The sequence below is a fragment of the Marmota flaviventris genome, chromosome 13 (assembly GCF_047511675.1).
Source record: "Marmota flaviventris isolate mMarFla1 chromosome 13, mMarFla1.hap1, whole genome shotgun sequence".
Taxonomy (NCBI): Eukaryota; Metazoa; Chordata; class Mammalia; order Rodentia; family Sciuridae; genus Marmota; species Marmota flaviventris.
In genome coordinates this window covers 71,045,032-71,068,214 of record NC_092510.1, presented here as the reverse complement: position 1 = coordinate 71,068,214, position 23,183 = coordinate 71,045,032, and the positions used below count along the sequence as shown (strand labels likewise).

General features: G+C 38.7%; 1 protein-coding gene and 1 non-coding gene across 2 annotated transcripts in view; one reads left to right on the top strand and one right to left on the bottom strand.

The window, feature by feature from the left end:
• The first annotated feature begins 205 nt into the window (after positions 1-205).
• The window catches only part of Xpa (XPA, DNA damage recognition and repair factor), a 29,031-nt gene continuing 6,053 nt past the window's right edge, over positions 206-23,183 (top strand). The window contains exons 1-5 of the mRNA XM_027930882.2: positions 206-425; positions 7,166-7,276; positions 12,438-12,543; positions 15,953-16,118; positions 18,543-18,660. Of these exons, the coding sequence (XP_027786683.1) occupies positions 254-425; positions 7,166-7,276; positions 12,438-12,543; positions 15,953-16,118; positions 18,543-18,660 (673 nt within the window). The 5' untranslated portion in view covers positions 206-253. The remainder of the gene's footprint in view (positions 426-7,165; positions 7,277-12,437; positions 12,544-15,952; positions 16,119-18,542; positions 18,661-23,183) is intronic.
• On the bottom strand, positions 13,066-13,138 carry Trnaa-ugc (transfer RNA alanine (anticodon UGC)). The gene has a single exon. It is a non-coding gene; the product is annotated as a tRNA-Ala (tRNA).

The following is a 23,183-nucleotide window of genomic DNA, read 5'->3' as shown; positions in this document are numbered from 1 at the left end:
TAAGGACGCCCACTTCCTGCCTAGCAGGTACCGGTGGGCAGGTACGTAGTCCCGACTTCCGCGCATGCTCAGACCCCACCCACTGCCCCGCCCTTCAGCCCCGCCCCCTCAACTGCGCAGGCGCACTCCTTCCTGGGGCACCCTCAGTCAAGGGACATGGAAGCGGTGCTGGCGTCGCAGCCGACCGTGGGCACGCCTCCGTACGCAATGCGCAAGCGCGGGGCCGGGCCGCTTTCCTCTGAGCTGGACCGAGATGGCGGCAGCGGAGAGTGTTTCGCTGGAGCTGGCGGCTTCGGAGCAGCCGGGGGAGCTGCCTGCCTCGGTGCGGGCGAGCATCGAGCGGAAGCGGCAGCGGGCGCTGATGCTGCGTCAGGCCCGGCTGGCAGCCCGGCCCTACCCGGCGACGGCGGCTGCGGCCACTGGAGGTTCGGGCCCTGGCGGCGCCTTCCCCTTCCTCCTGCTCCTCTCCGCTTACCTTTCTCGGTCTCCCTGGTCCCCAGACGGGCTCGCGCGGCCGGGTCGCGGGTGCGTGTCCACTCCGCTCACGCCTGCGCGCAGATCCTCCTGCAGTCCCGGCAGGAATCCGCCCTGTGGAATCGCCTGCCCTTCCACAGAGCGATTCCGCGGTCCTGGGCTTTCTCCCTGCGCCTTGGCTGCCCAGCTTCCATCTTTCCTTCGCGGATGCCACCCCCGCTGGGAGGTGCCATCCAGTACCTGTCTATGCCTCAGTTGTCCTCTGCCTGCTGCGCTTTCACCAGCCACAGGGTGGCCCTGGCATAAAGTTTTTAGAGCTGTAACCCTTTTTAATAATAAGCCTGCACCTGTACCTTGTTCATGCATCCAACCAAAAGCGACTGAGTGACCCTCATTTTCATGGAGTTCCAAGACAGCAAACAGCTGAGCCACTGCCTTCATGGGGCTAACAGAGTAACATCTGCAGTGCTGCACACTTGTCAGATTGCCTAGTTGGAGCCTCATAGCCGTCCTGGAAAAGAAAAATGGCAGGGTTTGGTATGCGTATTTTACTGAAGCGATGATTGAGATCAGGAAAGGAAAGGGATTTACTCAGATTCAAGTGCACAGGCTTATCAGAGTAGAACTTAGGTCTTGTGACACTGAATTTAGGGCTTTTCTTTGCCCACCAGTTACCTCTACTCTATTAGTCATCTTTCTTATCTCTAGGAAGAAAGATTGTTACTTTTGTGGGAGCTGGGTTTCATCTGTCCCCTTTCTTACAGCAGCCCCTGGCCGCCCTTCATGCTTTTTATCTATCAGTCATATTTCTAGGTGCTGATGTTGCTCTTGGAAGTAATTAAATCAAATTATTTCTACAAAATCCCTCAAATCTTTTCCGTCCATGTTTTATACCATATTTTATTTGATTACTGCAGTAATCTCCTAGTTCCCCCCATCTTTGAATGTCATCTATCTAATCTATAAATCTTTTTCTTTCATATTTAAAGCCTTGCCAAAGTTTTCTGTTGCCCCACGACAAACCCTAAGTTCTTTATCATCACCTGACTCCTGTGTATTTCCCCAGTCTTCTTTTTTTCACCCTGTCAGTAGTGTAGCTCCTTACCTTTCCAGCACACATGTTTTGTCTCCTGTTGCTTGTGCCTGGAACCCTCGGCTCATGTGATTTCTTCTTCTTTTTTTTTTTAATATATTTATTTTTTAGTTTTAGATGGACACAGTATCTTCATTTTATTTTTATGTGGTGCTGAGGATCGAACCCAGTGCCTCACGCATGACAGGCAAGCGCGCTGCCATTTGAGCTACCTCCCGAGTCCTCATATGATTTCTTCATCACTGTAGTTGAAGCCTCTTGAAAGCAGATACTTGGTCTTGGGTTTGGTACTTTCTGTCCCAATCCCCTAACACAAGCATGATACTAATTGATGCTTAGGTCTTTCTTGACTGGGTGAAATGTGGGAATGCCTTGTGTCTGTTACATTTCCTCCTTCCACAACAAAGTGGTCCTTGCAATGACGCCTATTAAATAATAACCCTTATGTTTTACAGGAGTGTATAATTTAAAAATGTTTTTAGAGTTACTGTTGAATTAGCTGTTGTTACTGACCAGAAACTCTCCTCCTTGACTGTGTGCAGATGGAGAATCTGCTTGTAACTAAAGCTGGTTAGAGAAGTTTTCCAAGCCATTTGAAAAATCCCTATATTTGTGTAACACTTTGTAATGTGTAAAGGGCTTTTCATAATTGCAGACCTTGAGAGTTATGTATACCCACAGTTGTTCTTGCATTTTCCAGATGGGCACATAGACATTGGCAGATAAGTACCTTGAACGTATATCCCTTCCAATTCCTGGTAATTTCTGAACTTGTACAGGTTCTCTCCAACTTTCAACAGCCTGACAGAGTGTGTAAAGAAAGTAAGGAATTCCAATTCTAAGTAGGTCCAGATCATAAAAGAAACTAGAAAATAATATAAAGAAGGCAAGGTTGGCTATCGCAGTGTTGGGTAGGTCCAACTGGTAAGGCCTTGGCACTCTTGGAAGCAAATGAGTCTGTATATCCTGTTTGAATACCCCACCCTCATTTTGCTCAGTTTTCTGTTGCCCCACGACAAACCCTCAGTTCTAGAAAGGTTTTTGCACTTGAGAGAAATTGTACTTGAGAATTTTAACTCTTCATTATTATGTGTTTTGCAATTTTCCACATCAGTTTGCTTGCTGTTACAGTGAATCACTTCTTTTCAAGCTTCTCCTACCTCTTGAAACCCTAAAGGTGGTTCTTAAATAGACATTTCCCCAATTAGGTTTATCCTGTTTGCTCACTGTTAGTTTTGGTTAAAATAATCCTCTTAAAGTTATTTTGACAGTGTCTAGTAAAGTTAGAAGACTTTTAGTAAATATGGTATTATTATTACTGTCACTTTTTTTATATGCTGTCAAAGATGCTGCCTGTCTGTCTTTGTGAGTCTCTTGTGCAGAAACAGTTTAACAGAGCAGGCCCGAGATATACATCTGTCCTTAGAAAGACCTTGTGAAGGTTAGATTATGGTGTGTTCCCACTGTTCTCTAACTGGTGGCTTAGTGTGACAAATTATTTGCAGAATAATTTTTTCCTAAATATTTGCCTCAACCTCTTAGAGTCTAGGATTTGGGGTACTGGGAGTGCAGCTTCACAAGGAAGGAAGCTCCTGTGCTCACTCAGGACTCTTCACACCTCACCCTTGGCCTAGTGTAACTTTTTATCTGGTTGTTTGTTTGTATTCTTTAAAATATGTTTTGTTATAAATGGGTAAATCTGAGCGTGGTGGTTCATGCCTTTAATCCATGAAGGCTGATGCAAGAGGTTCCCAAGCTCAGGGTCAGCTGGGTGACCTAGCCAAATCCTGTCTCTAAATACATACACACATAGGTAAACATAATCAGAGTGATTTTTTTTCCTCTGTGAGTTGCTGTAGCAAATTAATTTTAATCCAAGGAAAGGGTTGTAGAAATCCTGATATATAACCAGTTGGTCAGAAGCACTTGGAGCTTGCATTTGGTATCTGAAGAGAGAAAATCTTGGAGACTGAGCCCTCATCTTGTGGGATTTGACTCCAGATAGATAGTGTCAGAATTGAGTTGAGTTCTAGGATTCCCAGTTGGTTTTCAACAGAGAATTCCTGGGTGGGTGTGGAAACCACCCATCTTATATCAGAAGTGTTGTGTTGTGGTGTTTATCCCACTTCTAGTAGAAACTAAACCTCAGATGCGCCTCACATCTCTCTGAGCTCTGGTGGATTTGTTGTAGGCAATGAGTGATCCTGGGCTTTCCTTCTCTAAAAAGCAATTGAGTTATGTTAGATGCTTTCCAAAGTCCCATTTAAGTCTCTAAGAGTCAGTTTTACATCACTGATAAAAGTTCATTTGCACTGGTTAATTCATATCCATGATTTCTAAAGGTTTCTACATGGCTGTGAAACCAGGTATAAGTAGAGAGCAAAAACTGATATTAAACTTCTGATCATGGAAAGCAAGGTAGAATGAAATCATATGAAGATTTCTCAGGCAGTTACCCCAGAGCTGACTTGTGTCATAGCAGCGGATGCAACCCATCGTGCCTCCAGAGTATGCAGGTGCTGAGACTTTTATCTTTGCTGTAATTTTATTTCAATGTATAAAACAATTTTTATTTTCTGTGACATGCTCTGAAAAAGATTGAGGAGCGCTTGCTTAGACTGTGGTGCTAAAGTGGTGCTCGGAGTCTTGGGAAGGTGCAAGGGTAGCAGCAGAGGGAGACTGGTCTTCATTTGGGGCATGAATTCAGCCTTGTGTAGAATCCTGCTGAAGTCAGGACATCAACTACTCCAACTCCCCTTATTTTTAAATTTTTTTTGGTACTGGGTATTGAAGCTGGGGTACTTAACCACTGAGTCACATCCCCAGTCTGCTTTGTCCTTTTTATGTTTTATTTTGAGACAGGGTCTCTGTATGTTGCTTAGGGTCTCACTAAGTTGCTGAGGCTGGCTTTGAACTTGTGATCCTCCTGCCTTAGGCTCCTGAGTTACTGGAATTATAGGCATGTGCCACCATGCTCAGCTCCAGTTTCCTCTCTTGATTCACATTGCCCTTGTGGTCATTCAATTCACTTGCTACAGTATTCATGAAATAAAAATAATACACTTAGGAACATTTATTCCTTGTGTGTTCATCCAGTGGATACTCATATGTTTACTGTTTGTCAGAATGACAGATATAAAGGCACTCAGTCTAATATGTTGTATAGTGAGAATTGCTATTAACAGTGGCAACAGGCTTATTATAATCTAAACTTTTCATTTAATAGAAGGAGAATTTGAGGCCAGACAAGGCAAGTGACTTAAGCATACATGTTAAATTTGACTTTTTAAAAAAATTGAGGTGTAGTGCATTAATATGTAAAATGCTGTCCTCCGAATTTTACCTGGATGTGTGCTCATGTAAACCCCATAATGATAAAGTTCAAGATGCTTCCAGAACCTTAGAATTTTCCCTGTTGTTCATTCCTAGTCAGTGTCAGACCCCTCCCTCTGAAGTAACTATTGTTTTGATGATTTGGTTGGCATTTTCTATTTTTGAACTTAATTAAGTGGAATCATACAGTGGCTTCATTTGCTCAACATAACATCTGAGAGAGTCATTCATTTTGTTGCATTGTTAGTAGTTTGTTCATTTATATGTTGTATGACATTCTTTTGTATTATGCCACAGTTTTTCCATTTTTCCTTTTAATGGATTTTTTCCCCCATTTTGGGGCTATAAGGAATAAATCCTCTTGAGAACCTTCTTGTATTTGTCTTTTAGTGGACCTATGAACTAATTTCTATTATGCATATGCCTAGAGATGTAATTGCTGGGTTAAAGGAAGATATATATTCAGCTTTAGCAGATATTGCCAAATAGTGATTTTTATCAGTTTATAATCTCACCAGCAGTGATATGAGTATGACAGTCTAGCACTTCCACATCCTCACTATTTGGTATTGTCAGTCTTCATTTTAGACATTCTGCTGGGTATGTTGGCACACACCTGTAATCCCAGTGGCTTGGGAGACTGAGTCAGGAGGATTGCAAGTTCAAAGCCAGCCTCAGCAATTTAGTGATGCCCTAAGCAACTTAGAGAGACTCTGTCTCAAAATAAAAAAATAAAAAGTTCTGGGGATATGGCTCAGTTGTTAAGCACCCCTGGGTTCAATCTCTGGTACCAAAAAAAAAAAAAAAAAGAAAGAAACTGATCATTTTAGACATTCTAGAGATCTAGAGAGAGTGTAGTGATATTTCATTATGTTTTTTAAAATATTTATTTTTTTAGGTGTAGATGGACACAACACAATGCCTTTATTTTTATGTGGTGCTGAGGATCGAACCCGGGTCCCGCCCTTGCTAGGCACGTACTCTACCGCTGAGCCACAATCCCAGCCCCTAATTATGATTTTAATTTACATTTTCCTGGTGGATAATGATGATGAAGACCTTTCCATTAGTGGCCGTTCCTTGTTTGTGATGTGTTTATTTAGGTCTTTTGCTTATTTTTTTAAGTTGTGGTATTTGTCTTCTGCTGATTTCTAGGATTTCATTATGTATTCTGGATGTGCAGCCTTTGTCAGTTAGACATACTGCATATCATATTTTTCATTTTGCTTTCTGTCACTCTCATAATGGTGTCATAATAAATGGAAGTTCTTAATTAATTGAGTCCAGTTTAACAGTTTTTCTCTTATGATTAGTCTTTTTGTGTTCTGTTTAAGAAGCTTTTAGCTACCTTGAGTTCATGAAGTTGTTCTTATAGGGGTTTTATTGTTTTACCTTTCGTATTTATTACTACAATTAATTTTAAAGTTCTTAAAATGTGTATTGTTTGAAATAGGGTCAAAGGTCATTCTTTGAAAGAGCATCTTTTCATGACTGTACTGCAGTGGCACCTTTGTCGTAAACCCCAGCACCATTTATTGAAAAGATTATCCTCTTCCCACTAAGAACCTTCGTCATAAATTAAATAACCAAGTTTGTATAGGTCTATTTCAGGTCTCTCTCTTCTGTTCCATTGCCCTATTTATCTTTGTGGCATTACCTTAGTGTCTTAATTAATGAAGGTGTAAAAATCCTCCAATTTTGTTTCTCAAGGTTCTCTTATCTACTTTAGGTTTTTTCTATTCACATATAACTGTTAGAGTCAGATTATCAGCCCCCTTGTACATATCCCACTGATGTACATATCCCACAGTGACCTGAGCACTGTGGCCCTGTAGATTAATGGGAGAATTGACATTTTTACAATATACCACGATCCATATGTGGTCTATTTCTCTATTTATTTAGGTTGTCTTTGATTTCTCTTAGTGTTTTGTAGTTTTCAGTTTAGAGGTTTTATACATTTCTTCTTAGATTATTGTTATTTCTTAATTCTAATTGATATTCTTGTGGGTTTTTTATATGTATAATCACATCATCTGCAAATAAGTACAGTTGTACGTCATTCTTTTCAACCTTTATGCCTTTTTGGTTTTCTTACCGTAGTACACTAGCTGGGACCTTCAGTACAGATTTGAATAGAAGTGGTGATATGAACATTTATGTATTGTTTGAGTATATTAAATTTAAAGAAAATTTCTGTTTATGTACAAGGAACATATGGTTTACCTAATTCAATTGATAACCACTTTTATTTCCTTTTTGTAGGTGTGGCTAATGTAAAAGCAGCCCCCAAAATAATTGACACAAAAGGAGGCTTTATTTTAGAAGAGGAAGAAGAAGAAGAACATAAAATTGGAAACATTGTTCATCAACCAGGTAAAGTATGAGTTTTGTAGAAAAAAAATCTAGATTAGTTATTTTGAGTAACGTGCATAATTCTTTGCATATTGATATCAAATAACACCACATTTGTTTTGATCAGTGAGCAGTTTATAAGAGTGATAATGTTTGGCATTTTTAAAAATCAAAGAAACATTTATATGTTGGAAATTATTCTTTAACTTGTGGTTTGAGTACATAGGGGTTGATATTCTTTATTGTTATATAATAGGCAGCTACAGGCAATATGTTGACAGATAAAATAAATACTCAAAATTATCTTGATAAGCTGGACACAGTGAAGTGCCTATAATCCCAGCTACTCAGGAGGCCGAGGCAGAAGGATTACTTGAGCACAAGACCAGTTCAAAAACCAGCCTGGACAATAAATACAGTGAGACCCAGTCTCAATAAAAAGTCTTGATAGGTTGAAATGTGGATCCAGAACACAGAGATAAATTTTAGGATATTCTTTTATGTATATTTGGAGAGAAAAAACAATTTACAAAGTAGAGGAAGATCTCAGATAGAAAGATATAAATCTACTCCTAAAGTCAGTGCTTTGATATATCAGTTATATACACACATATTCTTAGGGTGAGAAATACTTTCAAACTCTGAAACAGATAAGAAATTTTATTGATCTCAATTTGATAGCTAATAGTGTAATATAGAGGCTTGAGAGAACTAGTCCATCTTCAGCTAAAGCAACAGAAATGTTTATTCACAAAGATAGACGGTAGTAACGCTGTCCTATTCCATGTGTGTCTAAATTGTTATTTTCAGGAGCTGAGGCTTAAAGGGTTAAAATGTTTATGTTTATTTTGGGTCTGTTATTTTAAGCAGGATATAGGCAAGTGCATAGTGTCTGAAGTAAGGTGACTGGAATGGAAATTTTTTTTTTTTTTTTTAATATTTTTATTAGTTGATGAAATGTTTTATTTTATCTATTTATTTGTATGTGGTGCTGAGAATCGAACCTTGTGCCTCACGCATGCTAGGCAACTGCTCTACTGCTGAGCCACAACCCCAGCCCTGGAATGGAAATCTTGAAATGGACATATGAGGAACATTTGTCAAAATTGGTTAGGTTTAACTTGGAGAATACTTCGTTCTTTTGCAATACTCTGGGGACACAGAGGTTACACTTACTGTGGGGTTTGTTTTTGGAAGACAGAACTTTAAACAGTGGCTGGACAATTATGGAGAAGGAGACTTCAGTTCAGTAAATTAAAGGTGCAGCTTAGGTGTAGTTAGCAGTTGGTGCTTACAGGGTGTTGGTATATGTATTGTGTGGGTTTCACAGTGACCTGAAATGGAGAAACATCCTAGCCATGTGGATTGCTGCCTCCTAATAGTGAAGCTTTAGAGGGATTCAGAGATTGAAAAATTTGACCAAGACCACAATATTGTAGAGAAGCAGTCCTGCCTTAGGAGGGAACACATTAAATTCAGGGACTTCATGATTTTGTGGATATGAACTCATTTTAACTGCTTTTATAGATTCCTGAGTCCACCGTGGGTTATAAAGCCTATGCTTTCTTTTAACAGGCTGTGAATATTTACTGAGAACCTACTACAGCGTCTTGTTGCTTGACTAGGATATTCATGTGGCATTAAGCATTGCTGTTATTCATGCACCGATATCATGCTGCTGGCACAAAGGACTCTGGTAGTGAATTAGTGCCAGTTAGAATGGTGTCCCTTTTGAGTGACAAATTAGAAAAAGCTCCCCTTTCCATGGACCACCATAGCCTGGTGCTGGGCTCATGGCTTAACAAGTGGTCATGAGTGGCATTTTGGCCCCATTTGCCCCTGTGGCCAGATGCTCATGCACAGGGACTGACCAACATGGGTAGAGGGAGATGAGCAGTTAATGTTCTACCATTTTTATTGTTGTTAATTTTGAAAGATAGTCTGTTTCTTTAGCATAGAGAAAAGTCAGCTTATTTCGGTCATGAAGTCTTGCTGCCTATAAAGCAAAGTTTGATACTTTTAGGATCTAGAAGAGTGGATCCTCAGAATCCTCAGAAAGGGTTTGTTAAAATGATTGTTGGGCCATCCCTAGAATTTCTTTTGAGTTAGTAGGTCTGAGGTTGGGCCTGAGAATCAGTTTCTATCCAGTTCTGAGGAGATGCTGCTGCTGACCCAGGGGCCACAACCTCAGTCTAGAAGATGAAATCCCCTTCGGGGAATGCACCCCACCACTATGGGGAGAACAGTGTATAGGTCATTCACTGTTCATGTTATCTTTTTTAAAAAGTATTTATTTTTAAACTTTGTGATAAAATATATATATGTAAGATAAAATTATACCATTTTAACCATTTTAAAAGTCTATACCTTCAGTGGCATTAACTCCATTCATGATGTTGTATGACCATTGTTACCATCCATCTCCAGAATTTTTTTATCATCCCCAAATGTAATTCTGTACCCATTAAACATTAACTCCCTATGCAGTCATTTTGATATATTTTCTTTGAGACTGTTTTTGATATGTGAATGAGAATGTAATATTTTTCTTTTTGGGGGCGGTGCTTGGCATTGAACCCAGGTCATCATGCATGCTAGGGAAAGTGCTCTACCACTGAGCTGCATCCCCAGTCCAGTATTTGTCTTTTATAAAAATGTTGAGAGTATTTTCTCATTTTAAAATGTTTTTAAAGAGCTTGCTTTTCAGTGGCTAAATAATATTCCATTTTATGGCAGTATGATGATTCATTTAAATTCAGCCCATTTTGTTTATTGTTTTCTCTATTCTAATAATTATTGCTATAGTGTATATATTTGAAGGTGAACTTTTGTACAGATCTCTGATTCATAGCAAGAGAATGACTGAAGAAGTTATATTTCTGAAAAGTTTTGACTTTTTTTTTTTTTAAAGTTAAGCTGGGCATCATGGCACATGTCTGTAATTCTGGTGACTCAGGAGGCAAAGGCAGGAGGATGACAAGTTTGAGGCTAGCCTTAGCAACTTAGCAAGGCCCTAAGCAACTTAGCAAGACCCTGTCTCAAAATAAAAAAATTGAAAAAGGCTGGGAATGTGGGTCAGTGGTTAAGTTCCCTTAGGTTCAATCCCCTAGTACCAATAATAATAATAATAATAATAAAGAAGAAGATTAAGCTATTAAGGATAGAAAGAGTCAACAAAATAAAACTAAAAGCAAATAAACAGACCTACTTAACTCTTTCTCCAAATGAATAACATGACCATGCTGCAGGGGAAGAGCAGGCAGAAAGAACGAGTCCAAGTCATTTGTAAACAGTATCTGACTATATGTTCTTAGTTTGGGAGGGTGGAATGGGAGCAGAGGAACCACAGAACTTCTGAGCTCATATTATAGAGTGACATGGGGGAAGTATTTTAAAAGTATGATAGGCTCAAGCAGATAAATAAATGTCTTGATGTTTTTGGGAGTCAGAATTTTCACTGTGGAAGAATCATACAAATATAGAATGGGAGATGGGAAGAACGAATCCTATAGGTGGATGAAGACTGTCATACCAGTGAATATGTCTGTGTGCGTCTGTGCGTGTGTAAGTGTATGTGTATGTTTGTGTATATACATGTGTATATTTTCTAGCTCTGTCCACACAAAGGGCCTTGGACCAAAGAGACCCCAGAATCAGTGAACACACCTGGTGTTCAGATCTTGGACACTAAGAGTTAATATCATGGTTTTAAGCACATTATATTTCTTAATTTCCCATTAAAGAGTCAAGACCTTTCAGAGAAAAAGCTGATTCTGGGTTTGGGCACATGGCTACAAGATGAGTTTGGACCATTACAAGAGTAATGCCAGAAAATATGTTAAGCGTTCAAAAATGATGAAGGTGTGTTACAGGGACACAGGAGGTACTGGCCAATTCTGAGACAGTGTAAACACCAAAGTAAGAAAAAAATTTAGCTTTCCTCTACCTAGAGAAGTTTCTGTGCTGGGTGTTGAGGATGCCTGGTTAAATAGGATCTCTTCCCTCAAGGAGTTTATAATCTAGTAGTTGAGACAGCTAAAGAGGGAGCTGTTTGTTCAGTTGATAGGGGTGAAATGGAGAGAAAAATAATTTTTCCATTTGGAAATGAATTCTGTACTGACAGTCTTCTGCTGTTCCCTTGCTCTTTATTGCTCTAAACCATGTTATATGTTGGTGCCACCCTTGTGTGTACCTTCCTCTCCCTCCTATTTTGGGACTAATCTGCTTTGTACTTTGAACAGTACAGACAGAATAATGGCTCCCGAAGATGTCCATGCTCCAATTGCCCTGGAGACTGTGAATATGTTACTTCACCAAGCAAAAGGGACTTTGCAGAAATGTTTCAAGTTAAAGGCCTTGAGGTGGGGGATTATCTGGATAGTAGGCAGGCTCTTTGTAATCCCAGGTCTTGCTAAGGGTATGTGGTCACAGAAAGACCAAATGATGCCATGTGAGATGCTCTGTCTTGGTGTGAGGCAGAGGAAGGGGTCTTGAGTCAAGGAATGCAGCTGCCCTCTTAGGAGCTGGGAGTTTCTCCCCTGGAGCCTCCAGAGAGGAGTTCAGCCCTATAGACCCTTGATTTTGACCCACTGAGCCCTGTCAGAATCCATAATTTACTTTAGTAAAAGTATAGATCTGTAAAATGATAGACTTGTGTTCTTCTAAGCTACTCAATTTGTGATAATTTCTTAGCGCAGCAACCTAACACTAAAACAAGTATTGCACATATGGTTGGGATCCAGAAATACTTGTTGAGCTGGGTGTGGTGGCCCACACTTGTAATCCCAATGGCTCAGGGAGATTGAGGCAGGAGGACCAACCTCAGCAAAAGTGAGGTGCTAAGCAACTCAGTGAGACTCTGTCTCTAAATAAAATACAAAATAGGGCTGGGACTGTAACTCAGTGGTCGAGTGCCCCTGAGTTCAATCCCCAGTACCAAAAAAAAACACCCCAAACTGAAATACTGTTGGATTGATAGACTACCCCACCATATTATTTTGTTTCTTTTTTTTTTTTTTTTAAATAAACATAAGATTATTTAATCAAAGTTTTATTTCATCTTTTATTTAAAGGTATTTATGTCAGGCATAAAATACATGATAAGCTATTAAAATAGAGGAAAATTTATTTGTTCAAATTCACAAGAAAGGAAACTTACAGGAATTCATCTTCCTTTCTTTAGGACCTGTTATGGAATTTGATTATGTAATATGTGAAGAATGTGGGAAAGAATTTATGGATTCTTATCTTATGAAACACTTTGATTTGGCAACTTGTGATAACTGCAGGTACTTTTTCATGTTCTTAATTGCTAAATAATTTCACGTCTATGTATAGGTTTAGGGAAAAATAATGGTTATATGTTTGGATTTGATATTTTTCTTAGAAATTATGATTTTTATTTTGGGGGCCCTAAAATTTCTATGATTTCCATTTTGCCAAAGAAATACAGGAAGTCTGTGTTGATCAAAGCTTATGATGTGAACCTAGTTGTGTCATGGAAATTTCCTTTCTGTTGTCCTGGTCCCCGCTTCCCTATCTCTTACTAGCGGGTTCCTAACCCTTGTCTTCACCCAGCCCCAAGCATCCTTGTTTCTTACTTATTTCTTACTTAGCCCAGTGTGTAGTTACCTTGGTCGGAGGGCTGTGAGAGGAGGGTGGCTCAGAAAACCTCTTTTTATTCATCTTTTGCTCCTCTCATGAAGAGAACAGACAAGGGAGAATCACATTCCTCAGTCGTTCTTTTTCTTCTCCTAGCCTCCATCCTCTTTTCACAGTACCCCATGCTTCTTTTGTTTTTTTTTTTTTTTTGGTGGTGCTGGGGATTGAACCCAGGGCCTTGTGCATGCAAGGCAAGCACTCTACCAACTGAGCTATATCCCCAGCTACCCCATGCTTCTTATGCCACAAGTTCTTCCTGTCTTTACTTAGCTGCTCCCATGTTGAAGGCTCTCACACATGGAAAGTCCTGTCGTGGACTCTCTGGCTCTTACCTTTCCCTGATCCAGCTTTGTACCTATAGCCCTAGATCATCTCCCAGCTAGAGGACCCGCCCTGGGCGGGTCCCCGCTACAGACATTGGAGCCCCCATGGCTGACTTGTTGCTGAGTGGAATCCTCAGTGCATGGAGGGTGGGAGATGATGGCCTTGGCTTGTGGTACATACGTAGCTGGTCATGTTCTGTCTGGCATTCCAGATGGGACCATCAATTATAAACCCATTTCCTGCTGACCCAGTGGTGAAGGTCTAGTATTATCATCACTTTACTTAAAAGCCACTGTAGCTTTGGGGAACTGAAGTACCACATGTAATTTTGTTTCCATGAGAAAACAGAAGCAACTGTTGTATCAATTTAAAGAATTGTGTCTGATATTTGGATGCTAATTCAAAATAAGCAGGGGTAGGGAAGAATAGAAGTACTTTAGATTAGACAAAAGGAAATGAAGAGAAGGGAGGAGGAATGGGAATAGGAAGATAGTAGAATGAATCAGACATGTTCATTTATGAATACTATGTTCATATATGAATACACGACCAATGTAATTCCACAATATGTACAACCAGAAGAATGGGAAGTTGTACTCCATATATGTATGTCAAAATACATTCTGCAGTCATATATATATAACTAAAAAGAACAACAAAAATAATACCTGATTACATTTCAAGTCACAATGTTTTGATATTTTCAATTTGAGTAGTTTTTCAGTCTTACTGTGCTTTCTATTCTGTTATTCAATAGAAAATGTAGCTATCTATAGGGAATGATTAACAACATTTATTTTAGAGTTAATATCATGGCTTTATGCACATTATATTTCTTTGAAACTCTCTTTCAATGATTATATTAGTATTGATATATGTAAATCAATAAATTCAGCAATCTTTGTGTGTATGTGTATGTATGTATATGTGTGTGTGTGTGTGTGTGTGTATATATATATACACACACACACACACATATACATACATACATAAGAGAACTGTGTAGTAGTCTGAAAAGAATATTCTTTTGTTTAACATAAAGTTCTGTTTCCTTTCAACATCTATAAAGATTATGGTTTTGTACGGAGGAGTCTATGTATCCTCTCCCTCTGTTTATAAAGTATTTAGCTTTCTTTTTTTTTTTTTATTGGTTGTTCAAAACATTGCAAAGCTCATGGTATATCATCTTTCATACATTTGACTCAATTGGGTTATGAACTCCCATTTTTACCCCAAATACAAATTGCAGAATCACATCGGTTACACACTCACATTTTTACATAACGGCATATTAGTGACTGTTGTATTCTGCTAGTATTTAGCTTTCTTAAAGTTATTCCCAATTCTACATTGGTTTTCTGATAGAATCCTTTGCTAGAACCTTAGGTCTCTCTCCTCCCTGACCTCTATCTGCTCTTTTCGGTAAAGGCCAGCTTCGTTCGTTGGCGTGTCTCTACTGTCCTGTTTAATTCCAAATCCTTTTGGCTGTATCTTCAGACCATATCCTGAATCCATCACTTCTCACCTCTGTCACTGCTGCCTTCGTCTAGGCCACTGTCAGTGCTTGCGTAGACTCTGCAGTGGTCTTTTGATTGGTCTCTTCCCAGCCTCCCAACTTTTGCACCCTTAGAAAATAGCTTTGTCTTTGGTACTGCTTGCAAGGCCCCTGTGTGTCTGGCTTTACCTCTTACCACTCCTCACAGTCAATCACTTTCAGCGTGTGGTTACAGGTGTCTGTTCCTGTGAGCTCCTGGTGCAGAGTACCCTCCTGCCTGAGACTCTGCTCTCATGCTACTGTCTGCTAGAAAGGTTTTCTCTGGTTGTTGAATTCATCAGGGCTCTGCTGGTATCCCATCATCAGTGCCTCTGATTACTCTCCTACCTGAACATTGCTGTTCCTTCACCGTGATCTGTATTCATACAGCACTTTCACCTGTCATTATATTTGTCGATTGTCTTCTAACTAGAATGGAAGCCTCATTAAAACAAGTCTTTATTTCTCATTAAAACATGGCTGTATTATTTGAACATGTACCAGGCATGTAGATGTACCAGGCATGTAGATGGAGAACAAATGAATGAGAAGAACTGTGTAATTGCCTCTGTCTCCATTTTTGCCTTGCTTTTGAGAATGCTCAGAGCCAGCTGGAAATTCAGCTATATTGAGGGCAATGGACCTAGCATTTTATATTTTCTTTTTAAATATATATGTATGTTTTTAGTTGTAGATGGATACAATACCTTTATTTTATTTATTTATCTTTATGTGGTGCTGAGGATCAAACCCAAGGCCTCCCACATGCTAGGCAAGCACTCTACCACTGAGCTACACTCCCAGCCTTATATTTTCTTATTTCTTACCCATCTTGGCCTTTTTTAGTTTAGATTTTCTTTCTCATTGAGTCTTGTTCTCATTTACATTTTCTCTAACAAGTCATTTCAAGGCCTATCTGGAATAAGAGGGATTTTAAAGAAATTCTTAAATTGTTAAATTACATGGATCTGCTGCTAATATAATATCTTAGAACAAGTAACAGATAAAGTACTTTTCTGATAGAATTTTTAAGCTGCTAATTTGAACGTGGGGGGTTTCAGGCAGGAACAAGTGTTTTATACTTTTTTTGGTGTGCATACCCCTTGGTTGCTGGGCATTTGAAAACTTAATTTATTTAAAATAACTAATTTATATAATAGAGTTTAATCTGTTTTCAGAGATGCTGATGAGAAACACAAGCTTATTACCAAAACAGAAGCAAAACAAGAATACCTCCTGAAGGACTGTGATTTAGAAAAAAGAGAACCAGCTCTTAAATTTATTGTGAAGAAGAATCCTCATCATTCACAATGGGGTGATATGAAACTCTACTTAAAATTACAGGTCTCTAATGAATTATATTTGTGAATTTTCAATACTGATTTAGGTGAAGTTTTGACAATAAACTAGTTGTAATTAATTCCATTCTTGCTTACAGAGAGTGAAAAGGATTTCTTGTTTTGCACATTGTCATAAACATGTAATAACATTTAATAACAATGTTTTCTTACTTTGCTTTTTGCTGTTGCACTTTGGAACAAATACGTTGTTGGTGGGTGATGTTAGGAGTATGATTCTAAAACTAAAAAAATTTAAAAGGGGTCACACTTCATTCCCATATCCCCAGAAACACCCTACTGGGCCTAAATTCTGACTTGTACTTGGGGATACCATCTGGAGTGCTGCCAAGCTTCCATGTGCCTCCAGTATATCTCAAAAAAAGTCGGCTTGCCTCTTCTGCCACAGGCAGGTTTCAGGCTGATGGAGTTATCTACTTCGTGGCTGAAGCTGCTGGCACTTAGGCCAGTTACCTAGAGTCACAGCAGCCTCCTGTATCTGCTTCAGAATGCTTGAATAATATTCTCTTTGTACCATTATATGAAAATACTGGGAGGCATTGCTTCAGAGCACAGTTTGAATTGGAATAAAGTATAAATTCCCCTATCTTTAAATAAAATTTAAAAACCACATTGTGAAACAAAACAGACTGAATTTCATTGTACTTACACAATTAGGAGAGTCACCATGTATTTTTTTAAATAATACCATTAAAAATGAAAAAAAATGTGGGTAATTAAACTGAGTCTGGTATTCTTATCACTTGGTACTTTTAGTTTTTAGTTATTGAAATAGTACCATTAGACTTTATTACAGTTTTCTTGTCATATATCATGTTTGTGTATATGTAAAAAGGAAAATGTAAGTACAAACGATTTATATAGCCATTCCTAACCGTTGGGCATGAAGGTGTACACCTTCAATCCCAGTCACTCTGAGATAGGAGGATCACAAGTTCAAAGCCAGTCTCAGCAACTTAGTGAGGCCCTAAGCAACCTAGTGAAAACTTGTTTCAAAATAAAAACTAAAAAGGGCTGGGGATGTGGCTCAGTGGTTAAGCACCCCTGGGTTTGATCCCCACCACCACCACCAAAAGAAAGATATTCTTCTTTACATTTAGAGTACAGTTCTTCTGATCCACTTTTTTTTTTTTTTTTTTTTGGTGGGGGATACTGGGGATTGAACTCAGGGCACTCAACCACTGAGCCATATCCCCAGCCCTTTAATGTATTTTATTTAGAGACAGGGTCTCACCAAGTTGCTTAGCTTTTGCTGAGGCTGGCCTTGAACTCCTGCCTCAGCTTCCCACTGCTAGGATTATAGGCACGTGCCACTGTGCCTGGCTTTATCTACTTTTTATTTTTTAGTTGTCAATGGACCTTTATTTTTATTTATTGATATGCAGTGTTGAGAATAGAACCTAGTGCCTCACACATGCTAGGCAAGTGCTCTGCCACTGAGCCACAACCCCAGCCCCAATCTGATCCACTTTTTGATTCATTGTTGTTAAAGTTCATTACATACACTGGTGATGTAGCATTTACAGAGATGTTAAAATGTGGAAAATGTGATGTCTTAGCATTTATGAAATAGAAATATATCACTTACAAGGTTAAGAAATTTTGGATTTGGCTACATTAATTGATATTACCCATAATATATCATGAGAAGTATCCTGAGCATAATTCTTACTATGTGGGACTATTCTTCAAAAAAATGTAACAGAATCTGGGTGCAGTGATGCTTGCCTATAATCCCAGCTGTTCGGGAGGCTGAGGCAGGAGGATCACGAGCCAGCCTTAGCAAAAGTGAGGGGCTAAGGAACTCAGTGAGACCCTGTCACTAAATAAAATACAAAATAGGGTTGAGATGTGGCCCAGTGGTTGAGTGCCCCTGAGTTCAGTCCCTGGTACCAATATATAATCCCATGTTTTAAAACTAGAATGAAGACTTTTTAGGTCAAATAGGTACCAAATTTTTTTTTTTTTAATTCATATTCTGCAGATGAGAAGTTAGTCAAGTGGATGGAAACCAGTATTGAGCCAGGAGGAGATGGATAGTAGTAACTGGTGATTTCCTTTGGTTGGATTTTTGGAGATGACCTCAGATTTAGGTCTGAAATGGCTAATGTGTCAACAGACTTCTTTGGTGAGCTTGCTGAGATTCATCAAACCCACTGACCACATGTCCTTCTGAGGACAGCTATTCTCTCTATAATCTAATTCATGATACATCTGTTAAGGGTTTCTAGGGTTAGAGAGATATGTTATTAGGGTTGTTTCTTATTGGTAATAGTTAATGTCATTTAAATTTCAAAAAACATTTGTACTTGATTTAGATCATTTTTTGGTATCTATGGATTTGATAATTATAATGCATAATATCCTGCAACTCTCAATCACATCTAACTTACAGATGACTGTATTATAGATTGTGAAGAGGTCCCTTGAAGTTTGGGGTAGTCAGGAAGCACTAGAAGAAGCAAAGGAAGTGAGACAAGAAAACAGAGAAAAAATGAAACAAAAGAAGTTTGATAAAAAAGTAAAAGGTAAGTAGCTACATTTTATATCATGAAGGATTGTTTTACTACTTTAGCTGGATTCTTTCTTGTTAAAGATATGTCACCAATAGATTGGAAAGTGTTTTTTTAGAGGTTGAAAAAAAAGACTTGGAAGTTTGTCCTCAGTACATTGTTGTTTGAGGTTCTCAGTTTAAACCTCAAAGAACTGCATTTCCAAAAAGCATATAAGCCATCATTTTAAGATGAATCATATTTTATGTAGGAATGGTGTTAGGATTGAGAATGGTATCCTGGTCAAGAATTTGGTGTCAGTTAAATCTTAAATATGATCAACAGTATTAAAAAACAAACGCTCACCAACAGACCTCTCTGATTGTTTAAAGTGAAAAAATTGTGCCCCAAGTCTTAGTCATCGCAGTTAAAAGGAATTTTCTGATGTCAGCTAATCTAACCATTTTTATTTTATATATGACTAAAAGACCCAGAAAGGTGAAATGGCTTGTTAAATGAGGCTCGAGGATCACAACAAGTTCAAAGCCAGCCTCAGCAAAAGTGAGGTGCTAAGCAACTCAGTGAGACCCTGTCTCTAAATAAAATACAGAATAGGGCTGGGGATGAGGCTCAGTGGTCAAGTGCCCCTGAGTTCAATCCCCGATACCCATAAATAAACACACACACACAAATGTTCTTCATGCAGGTGTTTAAAGTGTGTCTGGGGCAGAGGCTGTGGGTTCAATCCTCAGCACCACATAAAAATAAATAAATAAAATAAAGGTATTGTGTCCAACTACAACTAAAAAGTAAATATTAAAAAAATAAAATAAAGTGGATGGCAGAATGGAGAGAAATAAAATCAGGTTAGAAAGGTTCTTTAGTTGAAATCAGAACCTGAGTCCTCTTGGTCTTCTGTTTTGATCAATAAAGCAGCTGGCACAAAATTTCTTTTTAGGAACATAAGAGATTATATTTATCTGCTTTTAGAGTATGATCTTAGACATTAGCAGTTTGAGAATTCAGCTAGTTATAGGAAAAAAAAGTAAAAATAATACAATGTGTAGAGAAAGATAAGGTTTATTACAGAACTCTTAGATCCAAGAAGGCAGAAGTGGAAATGGTGGCATCATTGTTGCTTAGCTTAACTGGATTTCAAAAAATGTAGTATGTGAGACTAAGGTTGTGGCTCAGTGGTAGAGCACTTGCCTGGCATGTGTGAGACACTGAGTTCGATCCTCAGCACTGCATATAAATAAATAAATATCCATCAACAACTAATAAAATATTTTTTAAAATGCAGTATGTGTTGGCCTTCATACTGGATGAAAGTTGGAGTTGGTGTAACATTTTGTCTGCAGGCCTCTTTTCCGGCAGTAAGGTAGAGGTGAGGCTTTCAAGTTATACTCAGCCTCTTCTTAGTACTGGTAGAGATTCACCACTAAAAGAAAGGAAATGAACTAGTCTTCATTGTTACTATGCATTTCCCCCCAAGAGGTGGGTGAGAAAATTCCATTTTGAGGCCCCTGTTATAGATGCTGTACATGTGGGGCTTATGGTTATATTCATATGACTATTGGGGTTTATCTCAGAGGAGCTTGAGAGACACAGTGCCCTATACTCAATGATTTTAGTTGACAGAGGATAAAATAAGGTCAAAGCTACATATGTTGTCATCTTTTCTTGTGATAACTTCCTTCCAGGTAACAAGAGGCACCCTAACTCAGTACTTCCTGCCCTCCATCCACTATTAGAAGTATCTGTGTCTCTCAACTAATTCTTAGTTTGCTTCATAAGCAGTATCAGGTTTCTTTGTATACAGATGGCCTCTTTGCAAAATTAAGATATCTAAAACTAGAAAGTGTTAGGGTAGTATTATATTTTTCATTGAAACAAGGATTAGGGGGAAATCTTTGGAGATAATGTAAGCAATTACTCAGGGTATCAGTAGCAAGACTGGTTGACTTGGACATTTTTACCCATTTCCAGGAGAGGTAGCAGCTCTCTGTGTTGTGAAGCTCTGGGCCAAGAGTACTAGGGGCCGTCACAGTGTCAGCCTGTTTTGTTCTCTGGCTTCACTTTGGCTTTCAGGCTGTGCAGGGTGTCGCTCTGCCTTGGTTCCCAATGCTCCACCAAGGTTTGTTATTCTCACTTTTCTACCTTCTTCTAGTCTCAGCTATGGATAGTTTTGTTTTTCTAAGTTGAAGTATTGAAGAAAACTTACAATCTAAAAAATTTTCATTTACCAAGTGTTGACATTTTGCCAGGTTTACTCTCACATGTACTCATTTTGCAGAACGGTTTGTTAATTGCAGACATTGTGATTCTTATAAATCCTTTAGCATGTTTCTCCTAAAAATAATGTTTTTTCTCCCGAACTAAAAATAATCACAAACTCAAGAAATGTAATGCTAATGTGAGGCTGTATCTAGTATATAATACTCATTCAATGATCCTGAGCTGTTTCAAAATTTAACTTTTTGGCTGTTGGATCCAGAGGCCATTCAGGGATGATGCCTTCTTTGGATAGGATTGGATTTGAATGGATTCTTTTGATGTAGTCCCTCAGTCTTTTTATCTTTCATACCCGGACACTTGTAAAGTGTCAGGCCAGCTCTGGTCCACCACATACCTTCACCTAGATTGCAATTTCCTTGATGTGATTCAGGTGGAGTGGATCTGGCAGGAGCACTCCTGGTCACCCCAGTGTACACATGCTGCCAGTTCTCTTTGAAGGGATTTGACTGTACAGTTAAGGCATTCTGCTAGATTCCACTGTCAGGAACCCGTGACCTGTGTCACTGAATAAAAGAAATGTGACACTGAATTTCATTCCTGCTTTACTCAATGTTTAGTATACAGGGATGAGTCTTGCCTGAGGCAGTTATTACTGATGTAGATATAAATGGCAATTTTGTTTCTTTCATTCCCTCTACAATTATTTGGCCTCTTTTTTGGGGAAAAAAAATCATATCTCTAAGGTCATTTTATTTTTAAAATTCTTTTTGCAGTATTAGATTGGACCCAGGGGTAGTCTATCACTGAGTGATATCCCCAGCCACTTTTGTTTTTGAGACAAGGTCTCAACTAAATTTCTAAGGTTGGTCCTGAACTTGCAGTCCTAATGACTCAGCTTCTGGGGTTTCTGGGATTACAGGCCTGTACCCCACACCAAGCTCCTCAGGCTGTTTTAAAAACATTAAAAAAAAAAAAAAAAAAAAAAAGTCATGTTTTTCCTTGGGATACTAGGAAGTATTCTACCACTGAGCTACCTCCCCATCACACTCCCCTCTCCCTTTAAAACATGTTGGAGTGCCTCATGGGTTCTTATTCTCAAATCAGTGTATTGTACTTAGTCACATCATTATTCATTTGATACTCAAACTGTCCCAAATTTGGCCAGTCGGAGTCCTCTTCAAGGTGGCAACTGTCTTTTTAAACTTTTAATTTAGAAATAATTCCAAACTCGCAGAAAGTTGCTAGGGAAATAGAACAAAAGACCACCTTACCCAGCTGATCTGTTAATACTGTGTGCCATTCAGTCGTCATTTGCATGCCCACTCTATATGCAAACAAATATTTATTCTTCTGAACTATTTAATAAATTATATACATCACCACTTTTGACCCTTAAGTACTCGTATTTCCTAACATAAGTATTCTCTTAACATCACCATGTAACATCATTAACTTGACTAGACTCAGCATTGAGTTAGTATTTATCTAAACTGCCATCTACATTCTAGTCTTTTTCACTGGCTCTACTTTAGAACAGGATCCATTCTAAGATCAGATACTGGTTTTGGCTACCAAGTCTTTTCTAAACCTGTTCTGGATTTTCACAGCCTTGTCTTTTATGTTATCGACACTTCCTAAGTCAGAAGTCTCTTCCCTTCTCCTGCCATGGCTTTTTAGTGTTTCTCACTTGGGATTTTGCCATTTCTTGCTGGTTGATAATATGAAAGTGATGTGCCTTTCTCAGGGCCTCATGCCTGGAGACACAATGTGTCTGGTTAAGAATGTGGACCCCACATTAGGCCGTAATTTGCCAGCAACTGGCTGTTTGGCCTTGGGCAATTTATAATTTCTCTCTGCCTTGTTTTTCTCATCTATACAAGGTTTTGAGGATTAAATGCATTAAAAGTACTTAGAACAGTGCCTGGCATATAGCCCACATATTAAGGCAGATATTACAAAGATTCAAGAAGTATTTTGGTACTACTTACCACAGATCTATAATGGATTAAAGAAAAGGCGAATAATTGGTGGATATTTTTTATGGCTGAAATTATAAAATACAGCTCCCATACTCTTAGATAAGTAGTACCACCGTCCAAGACGGTGATGAGCTCTGGTTGGATCACTGATGAGAACAGAAATGTAAACAAGTATAGCGTTGCTTTTTATTCATTATATTAGAAATAGAAGCTACCACTTAAACATTTGAAGTGGAGTACTAAATGTCTTCAGGTAATATGCAATGTGAACTTCTAAAAAAGTGATAGCCTTAAGTTGCTTTTCAAAGCATCTCCCCCCACTCATTTGGTAAAATGACTTAA